This window comes from Pholcus phalangioides, unplaced genomic scaffold, assembly GCF_987345545.1.
Source record: "Pholcus phalangioides strain wild (caught in Gottingen) unplaced genomic scaffold, Ppha-v1.0 ptg000027l_1, whole genome shotgun sequence".
In the NCBI taxonomy this organism is placed as follows: Eukaryota; Metazoa; Arthropoda; class Arachnida; order Araneae; family Pholcidae; genus Pholcus; species Pholcus phalangioides.
This window is the reverse complement of record NW_028301617.1, coordinates 4273897-4294163: the sequence shown is the minus strand read 5'-3', so window position 1 is coordinate 4294163 and position 20267 is coordinate 4273897. Positions and strand designations below refer to the sequence as shown.

Genomic DNA, 20267 nt, shown 5'->3' with positions numbered 1-20267 from the left:
TTCATGTAAAAGTCTGTGTGGGAACACGTCATCTGAGGACAGCCTCCTCTTAATTTTTTTACCCTGTATATGTTGCTGTTGTTCCCAATATTTTACTATTACGGCAAATTGTAACATTTATCATTTTTAGGTTTCAGGTGTCGTTTATGGATCATGATATGCCTCAAAAGACACGGGATGAGGTACTTGAAGGTAAAGAGAGAGAGAGAGGTCTTGCTTTATATAAGTTTTCACCTTGTATGAGGTTTGTTACAAAGTATCAGACGATAAAATTTGTGTGCGTAAACGAATGAAGCCAGGGAGGTACGGTTTGGTGCACGTATGTAGGCAATCCTAGTACGCGTGCTTGAAATTTTTTTCTAGCTGGCAGACACGCCGATGAGTAAGTGTAAGCGAGCGCCGTTGAATTTTCGGTTTTTTGACAAAATGGCAGAAAAACTTTAACAATGCTACTACATTAAATTTTGTGTGCTTGATGATTCCAGAGTGGAAACAATCAGCAAGATTCAGCAAGCCTCCGGAGAAAAAACAATGAGCGCTGCACAGATAAAAGATTGGTACAAACGCTTCAAAGATGGCTGCACAACAGTGGAAAGTTATCTGATAGGCCCTCAATATCCAGAAATGAGTCAGACATTGACCGAGTGAGGACTTTGGTAATACAGGATTGTCGAGTCACGATCAGAGAACTTGCAGATGAGATGAGCATCGGCATTGGATACGTCCATTCTATTTTGGACTTCATGGGAATCCCAGCAAAGTTCGTGCCGAAGCTGCTAACGATCGAGCAGAAGCAACTACGGTGGAGAACGCACGAGTCATGCTAAAGTACGCACCACACAGCACAACCATAACAAAGGAGTACTATCAAGAAGGTTTTCTGTGTCACAAGTGGTGGCAGCTCCATCACGGTTAACGCAATAGCGTTGCTCAAATTTTTCCTGCCATTTTGTCAACAACTGAGAATGCAAGTGTTCACTTACACTTCTTCACTTATCCCCGGCCTGCCGACGACTGGCAGGAAAAAGTTCAAGCATGCGCACTAGGAAACTACCTCCTATATACACATATATATAGGAGGTAGTGGTTATCCCCTGTGGTGGTGGTCACGTGGAACACATACTGCTGTAATAAACGATTTGGAGGCATTCTGTTCGTTATTCGCGTATCTTTTCTTCGACTTGTGTACGTCAGCACCACCTGCCGGCTTTTAAAGTTTCTACGTACTTTTCGACCACCCTGTATAATCATTGACGATTTTAGGTAGGGCTTATATTAGGAGCATCCTGAAAAATCATGCTGGGACTTATTTTCGGGGCAACACGGTAATTGCAATCCACCGCTAATTCTTCTATTTTTATGTGTTTTTGAGTGAGAGAGATGAATGTACTAAAATTTTTTCACAATTTTTTGAGGACGACACCTTGGGGCCCTTTCTTTTTCAGTAAGGCAATATCTGCCGGTGCGCTGAAGGCCCCACGCGTGAGGGGACTGTACACCCGAACACCACGTGTTTGCGTTCTGCTATCAGTCCAATCCAGAGGGGGCAAGATTAAAGTAGTGTTGTTATGTTACATAAGCTGTTGCAACATTTGTAATCGATGTAATTTGCCATTAATTTCACAAAACTCTCAATAAATGAATGCAATGACATCAACACCTGTGTGTTTTAGGTATCATTATTATTTATTATTTTTTTCACTAAAAACACACAAACAAAACTTTTATTACAGGATTCAGAAATGGCATCTCACCGATTCTCGTGATCTCGGACGTAGCAGCTAGGGGATTGGGTAAAAACTTCTTGTTTTATATTTTCAAGCTTGCATTGTGTGCGTTTCAAAACGGCATTTGATAAAGTAGATTTGGTTTTTACATTTTTGATTGACAAACTGCTTCAGTTTCGATTGTCTGGTGTTTTTTTAAACGATTATAACAATGAATATTTTTTTAAATATTCATCACCGAGAAGTTTATGGTATCTCGAAAATGGGTGTGCAGGCTCGACGCTTGTTTTTACGAACCTGCACCAACGGTTGGTTCGTAAGTGAGAAACACGTTCCAAAAAATGACATATTGTTGGGTCCAGAGAATTAGTTTTTAAAAACAAGTAGGTTCGTGACATCGAGCGTCGACTGTATTATGGTAATATGTACAGTGGAACTTCGGTTAACGAGATTAATTCGTTTCATCAACGTGCTCGTTATCCGAATAGCTCACTATTAGAATCAAACTTCCCCATAGGAAATAATAGAAACTCTGATAATTCATTCCACAATTATTCATTCACATAAAAATAGCTAATAAAATCGGCATTCAATCAATAATTAAACACAATAATAATAATAATAATGTGTAATACAATAAAATATACATAATATAAATAACGCCACAAATAAACATGCACTACGATAATGTTTACAAACATTATTGACTATTAATTTACTCAAAACGACGAGGACTATCGTTTAGGACAATTTACAGACTCCTTGTTGTTTTGCAAACGTACTCTTTTTGCATGACTTTCAAAAAGAGCCTTATCCAATGACACTTGCTTTTACCTACTTTTTAGGATTTCTGGGAAATGGGAAATTGCAGTGTTCGTTGAACAGATTCAGTGATCGCACACTGCTACAGCTTTATTTGGGTGGTTCTTTTCCGCAGAGTTTTGCACAGATTCCCAAATTCTACACGTCTCTCATTTTATGAGAGGGATTTCTCCTTACTTCTCTCTTCCTCAGATGATATGTCGTTCATATACTCTTGCTGGTGCGTGCATTAATCAATCACTCCATCTACCGTCAACTTTTAGACATTTTCCACCACTAGTTCTTGAATGCCATCCTCATGCACTCCCTAATCGATGATCTTCCCCAAGGTCACAATCTCTTCGACAAGTGGTGGCTCCTGTTCATGAGCTAGCCCTTCAAAGTCACGTTCAGTAATCCAAATCGGCCCACAGTTTTCTCCAAGCAAAATTTGAAAAAAAAAAAACTTCAAGCGCACGTACGCATGGCTACATCTAGTTTCGTATCGTAAATATTCACACTCGCGCGTGTATTAATTTTCCGAGTGAGGCACTCTTACCGGAGACTTTAGGGGAGAATATTATCCACAATTCCATAACACGTGTGTGGGCGGAAGCAAAAAATCATCAGCTTGGTTGTGATAACGTGAAAATAAATGAACTGCTTCTATACACCCTTGTCTCTGAGTCACTCTTTTGGTTGCTCACTGACCTGGTCTCTCATTGTCTAGGTCACTTGGTCACTCACATGCTCTAGGTTACTTGGTCACTCACATGCTCTAGGTCACTCTTTCAATCGCTTACTAACCTCACTGAATGCTCTCTAAGATACTCACATGCTTGTAAACTCTCTGGGTTATTTACATGCAGGGCCACAACTGGGGGAGGGGGAAACAGTAGGGTCTGGTGCCTTTTGCACTGAATTCACCCTTTAACTGCTGCTTCTACAAAAGGTGCCAAAATTTTGGCTTGCCCAGGGTGACAAAGTATCTTGTTGCGGCCCAGCTCACATGCTTGCAAACTCTCTAAGTCACTCACATGCTTGCAAACTCTCTAAGTCACTCACATGCTTGCAAACTCTCTAAGTCACTCACATGCTTGCAAACTCTCTAAGTCACTCACATGCTTGCAAACTCTCTAAGTCACTCACATGCTTGCAAACTCTCTAAGTCACTCACATGCTTGCAAACTCTCTAAGTCACTCACATGCTTGCAAACTCTCTAAGTCACTCACATGCTTGCAAACTCTCTAAGTCACTCACATGCTTGCAAACTCTCTAAGTCACTCACATGCTTGCAAACTCTCTAAGTCACTCACATGCTTGCAAACTCTCTAAGTCACTCACATGCTTGCAAACTCTCTAAGTCACTCACATGCTTGCAAACTCTCTAAGTCACTCACATGCTTGCAAACTCTCTAGATCACTCTTTCGGTCACTCACAAGCTTGCAAACTCTCTAGATCACTCTTTCGGTCACTCACAAGCTTGCAAACTCTCTAGATCACTCTTTCGGTCACTCACAAGCTTGCAAATCCTCTCGCTAACTATTTTAATCACTCACTGACCCCTGGTATCTTGCTTTCTAGGTCACTCACTGACCTGGTCCTTCGCTCTGTAAGTAGAAGCGGATTTATCGTTTTACTGCCCATGGACTGCACAGATTTTTTCACCCTTCTCCTGTGCTAACCCCACCACCCATAAGCCTCTGTGTCTATATTGTATTAAAACATAATAGATGAGGACTCTCATAGAGGTTATCATTTGTTGACAGACATTACATTAACAGTTTGTACATTATATTTTTCATGATTTCTGGCGATATGACCCGTATTCTTTTTGGATATAATGGACCAAGTGTTCAGCTTCTTTAAGTTTGTAGACTTATAGACTCGCACAGTTTGACTATATCGTCAATCGAAAGTATTTTGTTTTGTGTTCGGCAACAGATGTAGATGGAGTCAGCCACGTAGTGAACTTCGATTTCCCTCGCTACATAGAAGAATATGTTCGTCGCATTGGTTGGACAACCAGGTCGTACAGCTCCGGAACTGCATATACACTTTTCACCTACGACAACATGGAGCGGGCCGAGGACCTTGTCGATATTCTCACAGGAGCTGATCAGACCGTCGATCCGAAACTTCTTGAGGTGATGGAGCAAGAAAAGATGATCTCTGGTAAAAGCACTTGTCATTCGAGCGTTTCCTGACGCAAATTTTTTCATCTGAATTCTGTTGTAATTTTTTAGCATTAGGTCTTGAGTTTTTCCAATATTTTTTATATGCTTCTAACAGTTGCAAAATAACCTGGGCGGCCTACCATCTTATAATGCTTGCAAAGAATAATCTGTAAAACACAATAAATCTGCACACAAATATAATCTGTGCTGTTCAAGGAGAAAAGGGAAGTTTCGATACCAGGTAGAAGCTTGAACAAGCATTGCTTTAACTCCGTGTGAAAAGGAGTGCGCGGAAACACTCGTTACGGTATTTTACACTCGTGACGGCATTGCGTTTATGAAAATTTAATTTTTTCTTGAATTCGTTTTTGAAAAATAACCACAGTATAACCACAAAACATGAAATTACTTTCATTTTTATTATACTAGCAGTAATTTTTCTTGCGAAATGAACGGGTGATTGACGTTCTCCCTCGGCAAATGAGAAATTCATTCAGCAATTTAGGATTAAACTCAATTTTAAATTCGCGTATGAAAATGTGCTCGCATGAAAAAGTTGTAAATATGCTGCAGATGGTCGTATGTAATATAGGCGTTACGTCAGAGAAGAAAAATATGAACGACATGAGGTATTATATATATTAAATTCTTGAAACTCTTGACCCCCTCGATCAATCACAATGAGTGATTGGGTAAAACATCACGTTCCAGGGAAAAACTGGATAATTTTAACTCACCGCTGCGAAAGATATGTAGTATGTATATGGGCCGTGAGGAACCGCTGCAAAAGGCACCCAGTATGTATATGGACCGTGAGTATCAAAGGCGTGTGGAAGCGAACATAATTCGAATTGTTCCGTGCTTTTAAAGGAATCTCAAGATACGTTTTCGTAACTTCGTTGAATGATCTTGCTGAAAAATATCACGAATAATGAAATTAATGCTTAAATATGTGTATTTAACTATATATACAAAATTTACATAAAAAATTAACCGCCCTCGTCGTTACGTGTGTGACGTTAATCAGTAAACCTTATTCGTTCAAGTATAATGCACCAAATCATAATAGAAAACCACGAGAGAGATGGCAGCGTCACCAAGAAAAACAATATATGTTAAATGCGTACCGGTGATTGATTGGCCAAATGAAAGAGAAAATATTTTTCTCCTTGATGCCACCAATTATCAAAGATCGGTACAGGGTTCTCTTTTAACCGCTTCGCTCACGAGCGATTCGCGAGAAATTCGGATGATTCTCTGCTCGACGAATCGCCGATAAATACGATACAAGTTTTGATAACCTTGTTCTAACGTAATGGCATGTTAGAAAAAGGAAGGGGGGGGGGAAGTAGAAAAGTAAGAAAATAAAAAGGAAAGGAAAACAGTTATAACACTATATTCTCTCTCTTATCTGTAATACTTACACGTAAGAGAGAGTAGGTATGAAGTATATTTGTCTTTTCGCCCTCAGCGACCCGTTTTCTTTCCCCTCTTATGTACAAGTATATAGTACAACCTATTTAACCTTAAAATAGAAATTTTTTCTTCTCATCACGGAGATGAAAAGAACTACTTTTTTTCCAGGGTTACAACAAAGTTTTGTGGTAATGAGGAGAGAAAACAGATAGACTTGTTTGAATTCATCCCACTGGCCTTTAGACGTAATATTACATCTTTGATCGTAAAGTGGTTAACCAAAATCTGTTGAACAACTGTTCAGAACCGATCCTTATCTCTCGGATTATCCTTTATAAGCATTAGAACAGATGGTACGTCCCCCCCCCCCCCCGATTTCTTTCTGAATACAAGATATGCGTTTTTCCACATGCCTTGACTTACAATTTTTGTTATTCTTTGTATTTTTTCAGGACAGTTACCCGATCTTGCGAGCCAACAAAATTGTAGGTGCGTGTATTGCGTGAGGTGGGAGATAATGGACCACGAGGATGATAACCTCTGAATAGGTGAGGAAAAACAATAGTTATGTTGCTTGAAAATATGACGAAGTTTCTGAATCTTGAGTAGACATCAGTTTCTGTTTTCACTTTCCTTCAAGTACTTCCTTTCTTTCAAACCGAACGCAGCCCAGGCTCTGTCGACTTTAGTCAACTCTCCAAGACCAGTCCTACCGAAATACAGGTTCTCAAACTTTTTCGCCCGTGATGTCCTTTTACCTAATCAACGCTTATCCGCAGCTCCCCAAAGCAAATCTAAATAATAAAAAAAAATGTCTTTGAAGAATGACCACAGAAAATGATTGCTACCGAAAGAGAGTAACACACAGAGGGTTAACCCACCAACCTCTCGGAGAGTGTTAAGGCCCCTTTCACACGGAGCGGATGCGGACGCGGGTCCGCATACCTTTTCAAACGAGCACTGAAGATGCGGACGAATCGCCCGCATCTTTAGTTCGAAATTCGTGCATAAAAACTGTTTTTTCGCAATTTTTGTAATTATTTTTCTCCTTCACCCCTGATTCAGTGCCCATAGGCAGCCTAGAGGCATTCTTTGGTGGTTTTTATCATTGAGCCTAAAGATGCCTCCATTCCGATCCTCACAAGTAGTCGATGGGAGAAAATATCTTAAAATATTTTCAAAAAATTTTGAAAAAAAATCTTTTTCGGAAAAATATGAAAGAAAATTCCAAAAACACATCCAATATTCGAAAAATCCAATCCAAAAACATCCAAAACATTCGATGTTCCAAAAAAAAAAAAAAAATTCAGCAAATATCAAAGAATTTGCAAGTATGAAAAAAAAGGTGGGGGGGGGGGTTGGGACTTTCAAAATGTCTGTGCTTAGAAATATTCACATCACAATTCTGTCTTAGGCCCGGATTACACTATAAAAGTTTTGTAAAAGCTCTTTGATAAAACGTGAAAAATTCAACCATTAAGATCACCGGTTGCATTTGCTTGAATGCAACCGATGCGACTATTGGTTGAATTTTTTAACTTTTATAAAAGATCTTTTACAAAACTTTATAGTATAATCCCGGCCTCAAGTACGGATTACACTATAAAAATTTTATAATAATTCTTTTAAAAAAGCAATTAATAAATTTATCGGTTGCACTTGCAATTTATTAGTTGCTTTTTTCAAGTTTTATAAAATAACTTTCATAAACCTTTTAGAGTGAAATCCCATCCTTAGATTAGTCTCACTTCTGAAATATAAAATTTCATTTTTTTAAGTTTATAGACTGAATATCGAGTAAAATATACTTGTAGGTATCGGGGGAAATACCAAAAATATTCAAGTGCTAAGGTCTTCAAACGTCTTAATCCGGCCCCGAGTGAACACCGTACGTGGATAACGTTGTTTAATAAAAGCATTTTTTTTAAAGTTTAAAAAAATTAACAGATTAAAAATTTAAAAACGTAACAAATATTTAAAATAATATTTCAGATATTCATATTTTTAAATAATTTTAAAAATTTGAAAAGGAAAAAATAAAAATTTTTAAATTAAATTTAAAAGTTATTAAAGAAGCATGTAGTCAATTAAATAGTCGTAATGAACAGATCGGCTTATAATTTTGGTCCCGTCAATGGCCGTTGTTGGCAGGTTTTATTATATAAAATTGTGAAATATGGACAAAAGGCAGTTAAAGTTGCTATATCTCCATCTCAGAAGGAAACGAAGGGATACACGTATGTAGGTACATTGTATTAATGAGCAGGGACCATCATATGGTGTTTTTAAGGGTATTTATGGCAAATAATTAAAAAAATTCCGTGAAAAATCACCTTCAAAAAGTAGCCAAAGATGCGGACGAATTCGCTCCGCATCGTGTGAATAGCTCCGAATAAACCTATTGTCAAAACTTCTATGTGCGGATGCGGAGCCCGCACTTAGGTTTTGACACATGCGGACGACGTCCGGACCCGCATGAACATTTCCTAGGTGCGGAGATTTTTCGGCTCGTCTGAAAGGCGCAGTATATTCCAATTGTTAAAACTTCTTCCGGACCCGCATCCGCTCCGTGTGAAAGGGCCCTAAGACAGGGCTGTCGTTAGGTATCAGAAATAAATTGTAGGTCCCAGTCTAATTATCCCTCATGTGCAGAAAAATGGTGTGACAAAATGATCACAATGATCGCTTTGAAGATTCTGGTCGAAACGTCGAGAAAAAGAATATTCCACAAATTTCTATTTCATAGTACCAGGTTTGTGGCGCCACTGTCTGGAGGGGCGTAACCCTCTGTATTGTTCTCTCCAACCCTCCGTCAGTTTTCCGACAATCGCACGTCTCGGCGCTAAACCGAAACCGGTATCAACTGCTGTTGTCAACAGATTTCGATATTTCTGAGAGCCATAGAACAAATCGCGCCATCTATTATCTAATAGAATGACTACAGAAAAAGATTGCTACCGAAAGGGAGTACCACACAGACGGTTAGCGCACCAACCTCTCTGGGAGTATTAAGACAGGGCTGTCGTTAGGAATCGGCGATAAATTGTAGGTCCCAGTCTAATTAGCCCTCATGTGCAGTAAAATGGTGTGACAAAAATTGTCACAATGATCGCTTTGAAGAACCTCTATCAGGGCTGACGCTAGCAACGGTTGGCGGCTCACAGTTTCAGAAACCCTGTTTTATAAGGTGATTCCATACTTGCCAACCAACTACGAAATGCCCGCAGTTTCTACCCTCAAATACGGAATTATGGTGAGCAGTGGAAAAACTGTGGAAGTCTGTTTTTTTTTTTTTAAAGTATTTTTTTTTGATTGGAAATTTCTCTGCATTTTATTATCCTATCGAATACAAAATGGTATCAATCAAAGACCGCAACTCCAAAGAAAAAAAAAACCAGCTGAGTTTAAAATGAAGTGAAGCAACCCTTTGTTGTTGATAGGCATTATAAAGGTTTGCTTTGTTTAGCTATTCGCACATTCACAAGTTGAATCCTCCAGGTGGGCCCATGTATCGGGAACATTTAAATTGCTGAATTGAGGGGAAATTTCATAGATACCCCCTGACCCACCCTTACGGGGGGTATACGGGATGTTTAGTAAATCTGATACTATAGTCCTGCCTATTACAAAACTTGGCAGGGCGAAACAGGATAAATCCCAGATTCGAGAAAGGTGCCACTCCCTCAATGTCCGCCGTGGGGGTTTCTTACGGAATTGGGAGAGGGGGCGAACGAATGAACAAAAGTTTAATAACTTATCAAGTTTCTTCGTAACATTTTCCATGGATAAGTTTCTACAAAGAAAAGGGAAGAGGGATGTCGAGAGAGCTATCAAAGAGCAGTGATAGCGTCCTGTTCCAAAAAATCGGAGACCTTTCATTGTTTTCGTGAGAAATATTCACGGCGAAATAGGCCCAAACTTAAACGAAAGGTAACTTTAAACGTTCGGCAGAGCTGGGCCCGATATAGTCAGAATGAAGAAAATAACAAAATTGATTCGAATTTTTAAAATAGTTATGGGGGGTGGCACTACGGAGAGACTTGGTTCCAAGGTGGGAATGTATGGGGTGATTCATATGCTTTTTTCCTCCCGACTCGATCACATTTAGCTGAGCTCTGGGTACAGCTAACATAATAGTCTGTACGTTTTTTAAAAATTGCCATTATGTAATTTGGTAAATATTTTCTCACTCTAATGAAAAAAATATTTTATTTCAGCAGCCTTAACAGCAACGCCGCATTAAAGTGATCACCAGAATGACGAGATTTTCAACCGCATCAGATTTTTTCATTGCCATCAAAGTGAGACTTTTTTTTTTTCAATGCCATTGATGTCAGACTCAGTCAGTTTCCACCGAATAAAATTTTCATTTGTCTAATTTGGATTTGTTTGCCTGTCTCACAAGCTCATGTTTCATCAGACGATCCCTCTTATTAGAACAAGTTTGGTATTGAAAGTATTGAACGTCACGTTACTTATTTTGGTTTTATGTTCTAAAGCCGGGCTTTCCTGGGAGCAGGTGCCGCGTACAACGTGAATCGCCGTCCACTTCTCAATAGAAAAAGTAGTATGACTGATTTCCTACAAAGCACAATATTTTCCTACAGTGCGCAACAAGCCTCAAGACAGCGTTTTATGTCGGGCGTGATTGATCGACTCCACGCGACGCAATAAACCTACTCCTAGGAAAAACCGGCTGTTAACATTTTCGGAATTGTTTTCATCATGGTTAGGGGAATACATAATTATCACATTTGCGAAATAATAGATGTGATAAATGTGAAATTAGCTAGAAACAGTCGGCCAATCAGGCCCGACGTAAAGCGGTCGAGTGAGGCGTGTTGCGCTTTGTTGGGAAAACAGTCGTACCGCTTTCCCTATTGATGAGTGGACGGCGTGTAGCGATGGGCGGTTAACGTTGCACGCGGCACAGAAAATTTGCTCCTCTTGAAATTCGGCATAAAGCAGGGTTTTCCTAGGAGTAGGTTTTTTGCGCCGCGTGAACCGAATGGAACCACTCCGCTTCGGCAGAAACATGTTACACAATCACGTTCCGCGCTTGTGTTTTCCTAGCTTGGCGCATCTGCAGGGCAGTCTTAACAGCATCATGGGCCTCCGGGCCGCGCCAGGGTGATCCCATGCGTTAAGACAGTGCATCAACTCAGGGCAGCTATATAGTATATGGCTCTGGCATCAACCATTCTATCGCCTGCATGCTCCGGTTTGAAGGGAAGGGAAAGAAAACACAACCACCAGACCAGATTCAATTTGAAACCGATACCCAACCCGCCAGGGCCGACGGTCGGTATACGAACTGACCAGGAAGGTCTATGAAGCGAGTAATTTAGATTATGTTAGTGTTACATAGTGAAAAGTGCATGTATGTGTAAAAAGAAAAGGAGAGAATTCAAGTTTGGTCGTCAGACTAAATTAAGCCAGAGAACAATGCCGCCACAATCGCACACACCAACACCTGCAGCCAGCAATTACCATGGATGACACTGCCTTCTTCACAATCTTTTTCACCAATATCAGTTCAACATATCTTGGAGAGGAAAGAATGGGGGGGGGGGGGAAACACTATATCGGTATCGTAGCGCAAAAACCCCCCAAAAATAGATGTTACAAAATTATAGAGTTGTTCATAATCAAGGAGAATTTTTCAATAAAATACAAGAATGAAAACGAATGCGTTCTGTTCAAGTAAGTGCTCAATGATAATGTTACACAAAATGGAATGATATAAAAAGAAGAGACGATTAAAAAAAAAACCACAAAAAACAAAAGTAAAAATCCCTAGATGAGTATGTAATATCTTATGCATACTCGTTTCAAAAGTCAGATAATACACAGTTCAGTCAAATAGTAATTGAAAGGAATTACATGAAATGAAAGAAAATCTCTATATGCGAGAGTCAAAATTAGAGAATATATACGATATTTACAAATTTTCCCAGTCTAAGTGTTGAATTTGTCTGGGTCTTCGATATTTACCAAGGATTCCAACATCATAATCTACCACATCTTTCAAATGTTGGTATTCCGATTCAGCCATTCTATCAAATTGATCTTGCTTTTTTTTTTTTATGTAAATGAAAATGTGTGAAATATGAAGATCCTTTCTTATACTTGCTCCTCTAATATACCACAGTGCTTTAACAAGTCGTCTTAGAATTTGATTTTGAGTGGTTTGAAGTTTCTTAATATTACTTATGCGCGCGACCATGCTGCTGAAGCATAAAGCATAGTGGGTCTGAGAATGGATTTAAACAGAATTACCTTAGTTTTGTTTATGTGAGTTTGGCCTGGGGAAAGGTAACCCTGTTCAGCATGCCCATAATGCCATTGGTTTTATTAGCAACAAAATCTATATGTGGTGCAAAGGAGAGATTTTTGTTCAAAATACAGCCTAGATATTTGACTTGTTTTTCAGGCCTGAGTGCGTTGCTCAAAATATAGAGAGGCTGGTTAGGTAACTTGTGTCGGCGAGTAAACCAGACAAATTTGCATTTATTATTGTTCAGCTTAACAGCTGACTTGTCACACCAGTAGTCAATTTGATCTATAGTGTAAGTAAGTTATCTAGTGCTTGAGTGGCTTTCCTTCCACTGCAAAACACCACACAGTCATCAGCAAATAGAGCTATTATACCATTCTGAGGTCCCGGTATATCATTTATATATAAAAGGAAGAGCTGGGGTCCCAGCACACTTCCTTGTGGTACAGAGGCATGTATTAGTTTCTTAGATGACAACTTATCTTGGATTTTGACCTGAAAGGTTCTTCTCATTAAGTAATTATAGAAGAAGATAACAAAGTGGGGTGGAAAGTTCAGATCAATAAGTTTAGCAAGGAGTGTTGCAAAATCTCATCGATCAAATGCCCTTGAAATATTGAGGAAAGCTGAAGCTACAAAATCTTGATTGTTAAAAGCCTCTGTGATGAATTCTGTAACACGTATTAACTGTGTAACACAAGAGTGCTCAGCTCTAAACCCATGTTGTTCTGGTCTAAGAATATTTTGTTTTAAAAATGAAGATAATCTCGGAGAAATTATCCTCTCAAAGATCTTACTTATGTTACTTAAAAGGCTGATCGGCCTAAAATTTTGAGCGTAAACTGGGTCAGAACCCGTTTTATGAATAGATTTTAAAATAGAGTGTTTACAAGGAGTTGGAAAATAGTTGTTTAGCGCAAAGCTGAGTTTTGCAATCAATCAATCAATCATCAGGGCCATTATGTGGATCTAGTGTTTTAAGAAAGTGGAAGAAAAGAAAGCAAAAACTATACACATTTAGCACACAGACTTTTTAATTCAACAAATATTTACAAATAGAATTGATCTCTCATAACAATTATGGAGTTCTGAATTTTACACTAATGATTGTTTCCCAAGGTTGTATCTTGATAAAAGAGCATCTATCGACGGGTCACGTCCACGAAACCTCCTGAAGACTTCTCCTGGATTGCAGCCGCCACCCAAAGAGAGATAGGTCTCTCGAAACCTGGAAGAAATACATGCAATAAATTTATTTTGTAAAAGCCATTGGTCAGTGATCATACTGACAACTACAGCTTTGACTTTTATGGCACATCCTATTTTTCTACGGCAAGTCATATTTTGAGCATTTTTGAGCCACAGGTCATATTTTAAGAATTTTTGAGCAATCAGTCATATTTTAAGAATCTCAAGTAATAGATCTTTTTTTTTAATCATTTATCACTGAAATTACAGACTTACAATGAATTCTTGTCTGTCTTTTCTACTTTTTTTAGAAAAAAAAATGCATTTTTCCAGCAACCAATTTGTTGTTCTCTAAGGATCCTCTTGCTATGCTTTTGAAGGGAAAAACTCTGATCTTATTCATTCACACACTCGAAATCTCTTCGTGTTCAATACATTTTTAGCATGCCTAAACAAAACGAAAACTGACACTGTCGCCTGGGGCAAGTTCCCATTTTGGCAACCACCTCCTTGTAATTTTAAATCAACAAAAAATCAAACTTGGCTTCCAACTAGCACCCGGGGCACCAGACCTCCCCTCTGCCCTTCCCTACTTGCAGCCCTGCCTACAACTGTACAAATATTCAAGCATTACACTTCACTCATAATTAAAAAAAAAGATGGCAGCACTAACTTCTCACACAACACTAGATACACAAGCAGACAGTTAGCTATATTATATAGCTGGGTAAGATAGACATACACACACTTTTGGCACTTATATCTGAAAGGGGGAGTAAACAGAGTAGTAAATTGCCCAATGATGGTAGATCAGAGTTGTGTTAAGTATCAAAGGAGGGCCAGTCACTGTGGTATTTTGTTAAAAATATGTTAAATTTCCAGCACAAAACCTATTAACCGTGCAGCAACATTGCAATGCAGCTTGAGAAAATATCAATAAAATGGCAAAAACTAGACATCTATAAAGCCTTTCCTCAAATATTGCTCCATCTGGTATTGCTTTCAAATTTTTAAAAAAATTTGCAAAGTAGTTTCCTTTAAGTATTTCCTAGAAGAAACTAAGCAATAGCAGTTTTTTTTTATGAACATTTGAAACAGCATCTTATGAAATTCAGTGAAATTTTAGAAAGCACTGAAGAACAGTTACTGTGCACATCTTAGGAATGGTTTTAATTTGAATTTTGTGAGAGAATTTGAATTAAAAAGGTAAATTAATGAATTTTTTGACTTCATAAGATAATAAAGAATAACTGAAAAAGAAGAAATGAAATAATGAAAGAATCATAAAGTCAAATTTTTTAATTTTAAGGTCATATTTCTATGTTTGTAAGTCATGCTTGCAAATTTTTAAGATTTTTAGATCAAAAATCTGAGCCCTACTGATAACTATGCATCAGCTCCATGCTTTATACCACAATTTGCTTACTATGTTTCATAACAGACAATTGGAGATCCCTTTTAATTTTCATTATTTTTGAATTTTTGAGTAAAATCTTATATCTTAGGATGCCCCCTCCCCACACCTCCTAGTTGCCTGAAATCACCAACGGTCTCGCTAGCATTTCGTCACCGGCTAGTTTGATCATTAAGTCTTCTGGTTGGAGGTTTTCCAGCCATTAGACGAAAATGAGACTGCAGGACAGGCTGCTGGTGTCTCATCTACTCATTTTTCATTCAAACATTGATTTCACTAGAGTCCCTGGGTGAAATCTCATCGGAGGTCTTGCGTTTTTTTTTTTAATTGTTGAATTGGTTATGTATTTTTCAAATACAAATACAACGCCACAACAGGCAAAATGCCCAACGAGGTGGTTGATAAAAAGATGCCCATAAAAATATGGTTGTCATATGTTTCAAAAATACAGCAACCCAATTAAAAATGCAATTAACACAAATTACAAACAATATATACACATGATAAAATATTATACAATGCCCATAAAGAATACTTATGGTTGTCTTATTCTAAGAATGGATAGCTTCTCGATTTACCCCAACATGTTTATCGTATTTCTTTTTAAACGTGTCAATTGTGTTACAATTTACTACCTCCGGGGGTAAGCTATTCCATTTATTAACAACCCTATTGGAGAAAAATTCCCTGCGACACCATAACCTTGCATTGTCCCTCACCAATCGATACTGGTGTCCCCTTGTAAAAGCAGTCGATTGGCGGTGTACTAAAAGTTCATGGTCCATCCTATCCATCCCATTGAAAATTTTGAACACTTCGATCATATCTCCTCGACACCTGCGTTCATCCAATGTAAACATATTCAAAAAATGAAGTCTTTCTTCATAACTCAAGCCCTGTGTGCCAATAAGGACACGCGTAGCTCTTCTCTGCACCCCTTCAACCAAGTCTATGTCCCTCTGTAGGTATGGTCTCCAAAACCTTACAGCATACTCCAGTCCAGGGCGAACTAAGCCTCGAAAAAGCGGAAGAATGACTTTAGGAGAACGCGAAGAGACCTTTTTGAAAATGAGACCAAGCATTCTATTCGCTTTTTTGACAACCGCTGAACAATGTTCAGAAAACTTAAGTCGCTCGTCAATGAGAATTCCCAAATCGGTGACTCTAGTTGCATCCGGGATAGTGACACCATTCAACTCGTAAGAGAAATTTTCGATACATTATGCGAATGTTGAGAATATATTGAAGTTGTATAAGTTCATTCACCCTTTCTTTCCCTATCGGATGGCCGTCAATTTCTGTTGGGGGGGGGGGCGGCCCTTTAATTGTATGTTTTGTTGATCTTGTAATAGGTCTGTTGCACATACTGAGTGAACCTGGCAGTTCATTCCGTATTGTTGCTATTTGAGTTGATGTAACTTAAATTGTTTTCGATGTTGATTGAATATGCACAAATTGTGATTAAACTACTAGTCATAATGTATTAATTTTCTTCATTAGAGACGTGTTATTCTCGTGATCATTTGGGTCGACATTACATTTATTTTTCATGTATTCTTGTTTGTAACATGGGAGCCTTTTTCTCATCCGCTCAATGTGTAATGGTTTGTGACGTTTTGAAAATGTGTCTATCTCAGGCCACTTTCAGTAGTGAGTTGTGAATAAAACACATCAAAGAGGAGGGAGGGAAAAGAAGTGATATTTTGCAGTTTTTCTTAGAATTTTCGAAGTGAGATGTTGGCTGTAAACAAAAGAGGAGGGGGATAAAATAAGAAAAGTTGGAGGAAATTGGGGTAAAAAAGGGACGACTGTGGCGAAAGTAGAAAAATGGGAGGACATTTCTGAAAAATAGGAAAAATATGAGCGCTGCGAGTCCTGTCTATGTGAACTGTGTGCAACGACATCCTTGAACATCTCCTTTCAGTCTTTTGCTGATCTTCATGAAATTGCACAACTTATGATTTTGTTATGCCTCCGATTTTTCACTGTTGAAACTTCAACGTGGAAAATTCACTTCACGCTTTCTGACAATCTGAGCGGATCGCAACCATAGGTTCCATTGGTAATATTTTTTTGTCTTCGTCTTGATGGGTACTATCAATCCTCTAATTTTTTTCTTAACAGTTTATGAACACCCTGCATAGTATAAAAAATGTTGCTGTTAAAATGTTAACAAATTACCTGGCACCAATTTTCTTTACAACCTCCTCGTTATCTAAACCAACTTCTTCAAATGCGCTAAACAAATCGGCAGCAATCATCTACATGGAAATAAAAATAAATAAAACAAATCCATCAATTCATTGGGAAAAAAAACCGGGACATCTGGCCACACTATATTTATTTTACATCTTTGAAATATTAAGAATAATGATACAGCTGTTTGCAAGAACTAGAACCATGCTCTTCAGCTGCTTGAGAACAGATCATTGCTAGTTTGTGAGAATACCCTACAGGTCCGTGAAAAATTCCAACCAATTCATCTAGCCACTACATAATTTTAGACTTAATTGAAAATACTTATACCATATCTATATTGGTTTTAATTTCTATCTTAGCCATCAGCAAGTCTGCAAATTAGTTTTTAATATTTATTTATTATTTGCAGGTCTATAAATTACTTATTTTTTTCCCCAATTTATTTATTTTTCACCAGTCTGCAAATTATTTCTCTTGTGGTTTTTTTTTTTTCAATACTAAAATCTTTTCTCCTATTCAGTAATTTTTTGCCAATCTGCAAGTTATTTCTACTTTTTTTCCCATTTATTAATTTTTGGTCTGCAAATTACATCTAACATTTACTTTGTCTGCATAGGCGGAGATAGACTTGGAAGTCTGCGGTCATTATTTCTGGGTGGGACAAGATGATGATGATGTCAATTCATATATGCATATATACATTAGATCGGTCAACTTCACCTTTGACGCTGCCCCCCTCGCGTATCTCCGCCTATGTTTGTCTGCTATCTATTTTTTTGCAGGTTCACAAATTATTTCTCTAATTTCTGCTAATTCATAAAATAATTTCTTCCATTTTTCTGCCGGTCTGTGAAAATGTTCAAGTACTTCCATCAGTCTGCAGTGGTGAAAACGCTGAAGAACACTGAACTAGAACATACAGCAATGATTCCGATGGGCATGATTTTAACTTGAATCAAGGATACATTTATTATTATTTTTTTAAAATTTATAATTACCTCTGACCAGAGAAATGAGAAATATGCAGCCGGAAATTCGTCACAAAATATCTCTGGGAAAGAACATGGATGAGCTTGGTCCTTTTCGATTGGGAATGGCATGTATTCGGCCCAAACTTTTTTCATCACAGACACCCAATGTTCCTTCCTGGGATGAGAAAAATTTCACATCAAGTGATTTCATACACAAAAGGTTAAAAAAAACATGGAGGACGTTATGAATATTTCTTGATAATTACAAACATTTTAATACCCTACCTTGTGTACATTTCAATATCAAGTGCTGCTAAGTACACCTCTTCAGTTAATCTCAACGACGACATATAATTTTGAGCTGGAAACATGTAAAATCATGTTAAAACTTGAAGCATATACAGTCAAACTTGGTTAATTCAAATCTCAAGAGGACAGCAAAAAAAGAATTATCCAATTAATCTATACTTGATCGGTAAAATGACTAGAAATTGCAACTTAATCATCAATATGCCCATAGGATTAATAATTGATCTTAGCTGCTATATTATTCCTCCGTTCTAGAATCAGAATCACTGTAAAAAATTTTTACCATGCTCAAAGCCTGAATTAGGGAAACAGCTAATCAGAAATCTATTTTTGTTAGAAAAAACTGTTCTGAAGAGGTTGAATAACACAATTCATATCAAGTGGTGTACACTTTCTCTTCCCTCTTAATTTATCAAGAACATCAAATAGATACAATAACATTCTAAGTATTAGCTTAATACATAAAAAAGCAGTGAAGAAAAACGATTTTACATACCTTATTCCGAAATTTTATAACAAACTACCACATGATATTATTCTCCCCCCCCCCCCCACCTTTCCATACCGTTACTGAAAAAATGTTTAAAAAATGATCTTTTCTCAATAGATCTTTAAATGATCATCAACGATAATTTTTGGGGAAAAAAAAACCAGTCCTCTATTGGTCAGTGCTAAATCCAATTTTATCAATCTCTAAGTACACTTCCTGTTGTTTGCCTCCAATTGTCGAAGTTGCTAAACAATTCTCTCATCATTCTAGCATTTCATATTTTTCACTCATAATATATATGAAAGTATACTGTATATTTGAAATGCCATACTATATTCTGATTGTATACTTGTTCATAGATGAAGAATTAATTTCGATGAATTTATCAACTCTTTTTTTTCTTCCTTTCTTCTTTTTGTTTATGTTTGTTTTGTCTTGCATTGTAATTATTATTCATTGATACTTCGTGTTCATCAGTACAGATTCATGGGATCTCTTGATGAATTTGTTTCTCACATTATTATGTACTATTTCATCATGTTAAATAAATTTTTCAAAAAAAAAAAAAATTCAAAGCATTCTGGCTGAATAATGCTAAAATAGGTGCATTAAATTATAAAAACAAAAAACTAAAAATTTACAAATTAACATCTTGAATTCTTTCTATACAGACAGTCATATCTGAAATTGCTTAGTCATCTAAAACTTTTTGAAGGATTAATTCAGCAAGGATAATCTTTTTCACAAACCTAGATCGTGTGGTTTTGCCTGTTTACAATCACTAAAAAAGCGGGAATTTCTAAAAACAGAGTTGTTAAACAATAAATCTAATACATAAAGCTAATTAAACTGACATATAAAGGGTGCTGTTTTCAAAGGAAGAATTGCTTGTTTTTTTAAATTACAATTTGTCATACAACCTGAGGTTATCGTTAGGACTGGCCCCACAATTCCTTACAAACACAGCGATATCTGTTGGTGCATTCTAAGTTTAATTTTTCCCTTTCCCCAAGTGAAATTCTATTGCTTCAGAAGTATTCATGTTAAGTTCTTATTTTACAGCATTTTGAAATCAGAACTGTAACTATGATCACCCTGTATTTAACATTACAGTGGTATTGCAACTTATAATTTAAATGACCAAATTACAAAGCATACAATACACAACAAATACTTACCAGCATTAGAAGACTTGAATGCTTCAGACATGTCAAAGCCAACTACAATGTGGGAATTTTACTGTATTCATTCGATCAAACAACAGTCATTAAAAGATAAGTGATCCAACAGTTTATT

General features: G+C 37.4%; 3 protein-coding genes across 3 annotated transcripts in view; 2 read left to right on the top strand and 1 right to left on the bottom strand.

Annotated features, from left to right (window-relative positions):
- The window catches only part of LOC149068109 (uncharacterized), a 44094-nt gene extending 43267 nt beyond the window's left edge, over positions 1 to 827 (top strand). The window contains exon 9 of the mRNA XM_089251901.1: positions 486 to 827. Coding sequence (XP_089108027.1) covers positions 486 to 827 — 342 coding nt within the window. The remainder of the gene's footprint in view (positions 1 to 485) is intronic.
- A 1162-nt stretch (positions 828 to 1989) lies between these two features.
- Positions 1990 to 6667, top strand: LOC149068108 (uncharacterized). The gene is made up of 3 exons (XM_089251881.1): positions 1990 to 2035; positions 4475 to 4705; positions 6576 to 6667. Exons 1-3 carry the CDS (start codon positions 1990 to 1992, stop codon positions 6665 to 6667), a joined length of 369 nt encoding a protein of 122 aa, XP_089108007.1.
- A 6760-nt stretch (positions 6668 to 13427) lies between these two features.
- Positions 13428 to 20267, bottom strand: part of LOC149068107 (uncharacterized) — a 32945-nt gene continuing 26105 nt past the window's right edge. Inside the window, exons 15-18 of the mRNA XM_089251657.1 lie at positions 18458 to 18533; positions 18200 to 18347; positions 17184 to 17263; positions 13428 to 13628 (exon numbers count right to left, since the gene is read on the bottom strand). Of these exons, the coding sequence (XP_089107783.1) occupies positions 13496 to 13628; positions 17184 to 17263; positions 18200 to 18347; positions 18458 to 18533 (437 nt within the window). The 3' untranslated portion in view covers positions 13428 to 13495. The remainder of the gene's footprint in view (positions 13629 to 17183; positions 17264 to 18199; positions 18348 to 18457; positions 18534 to 20267) is intronic.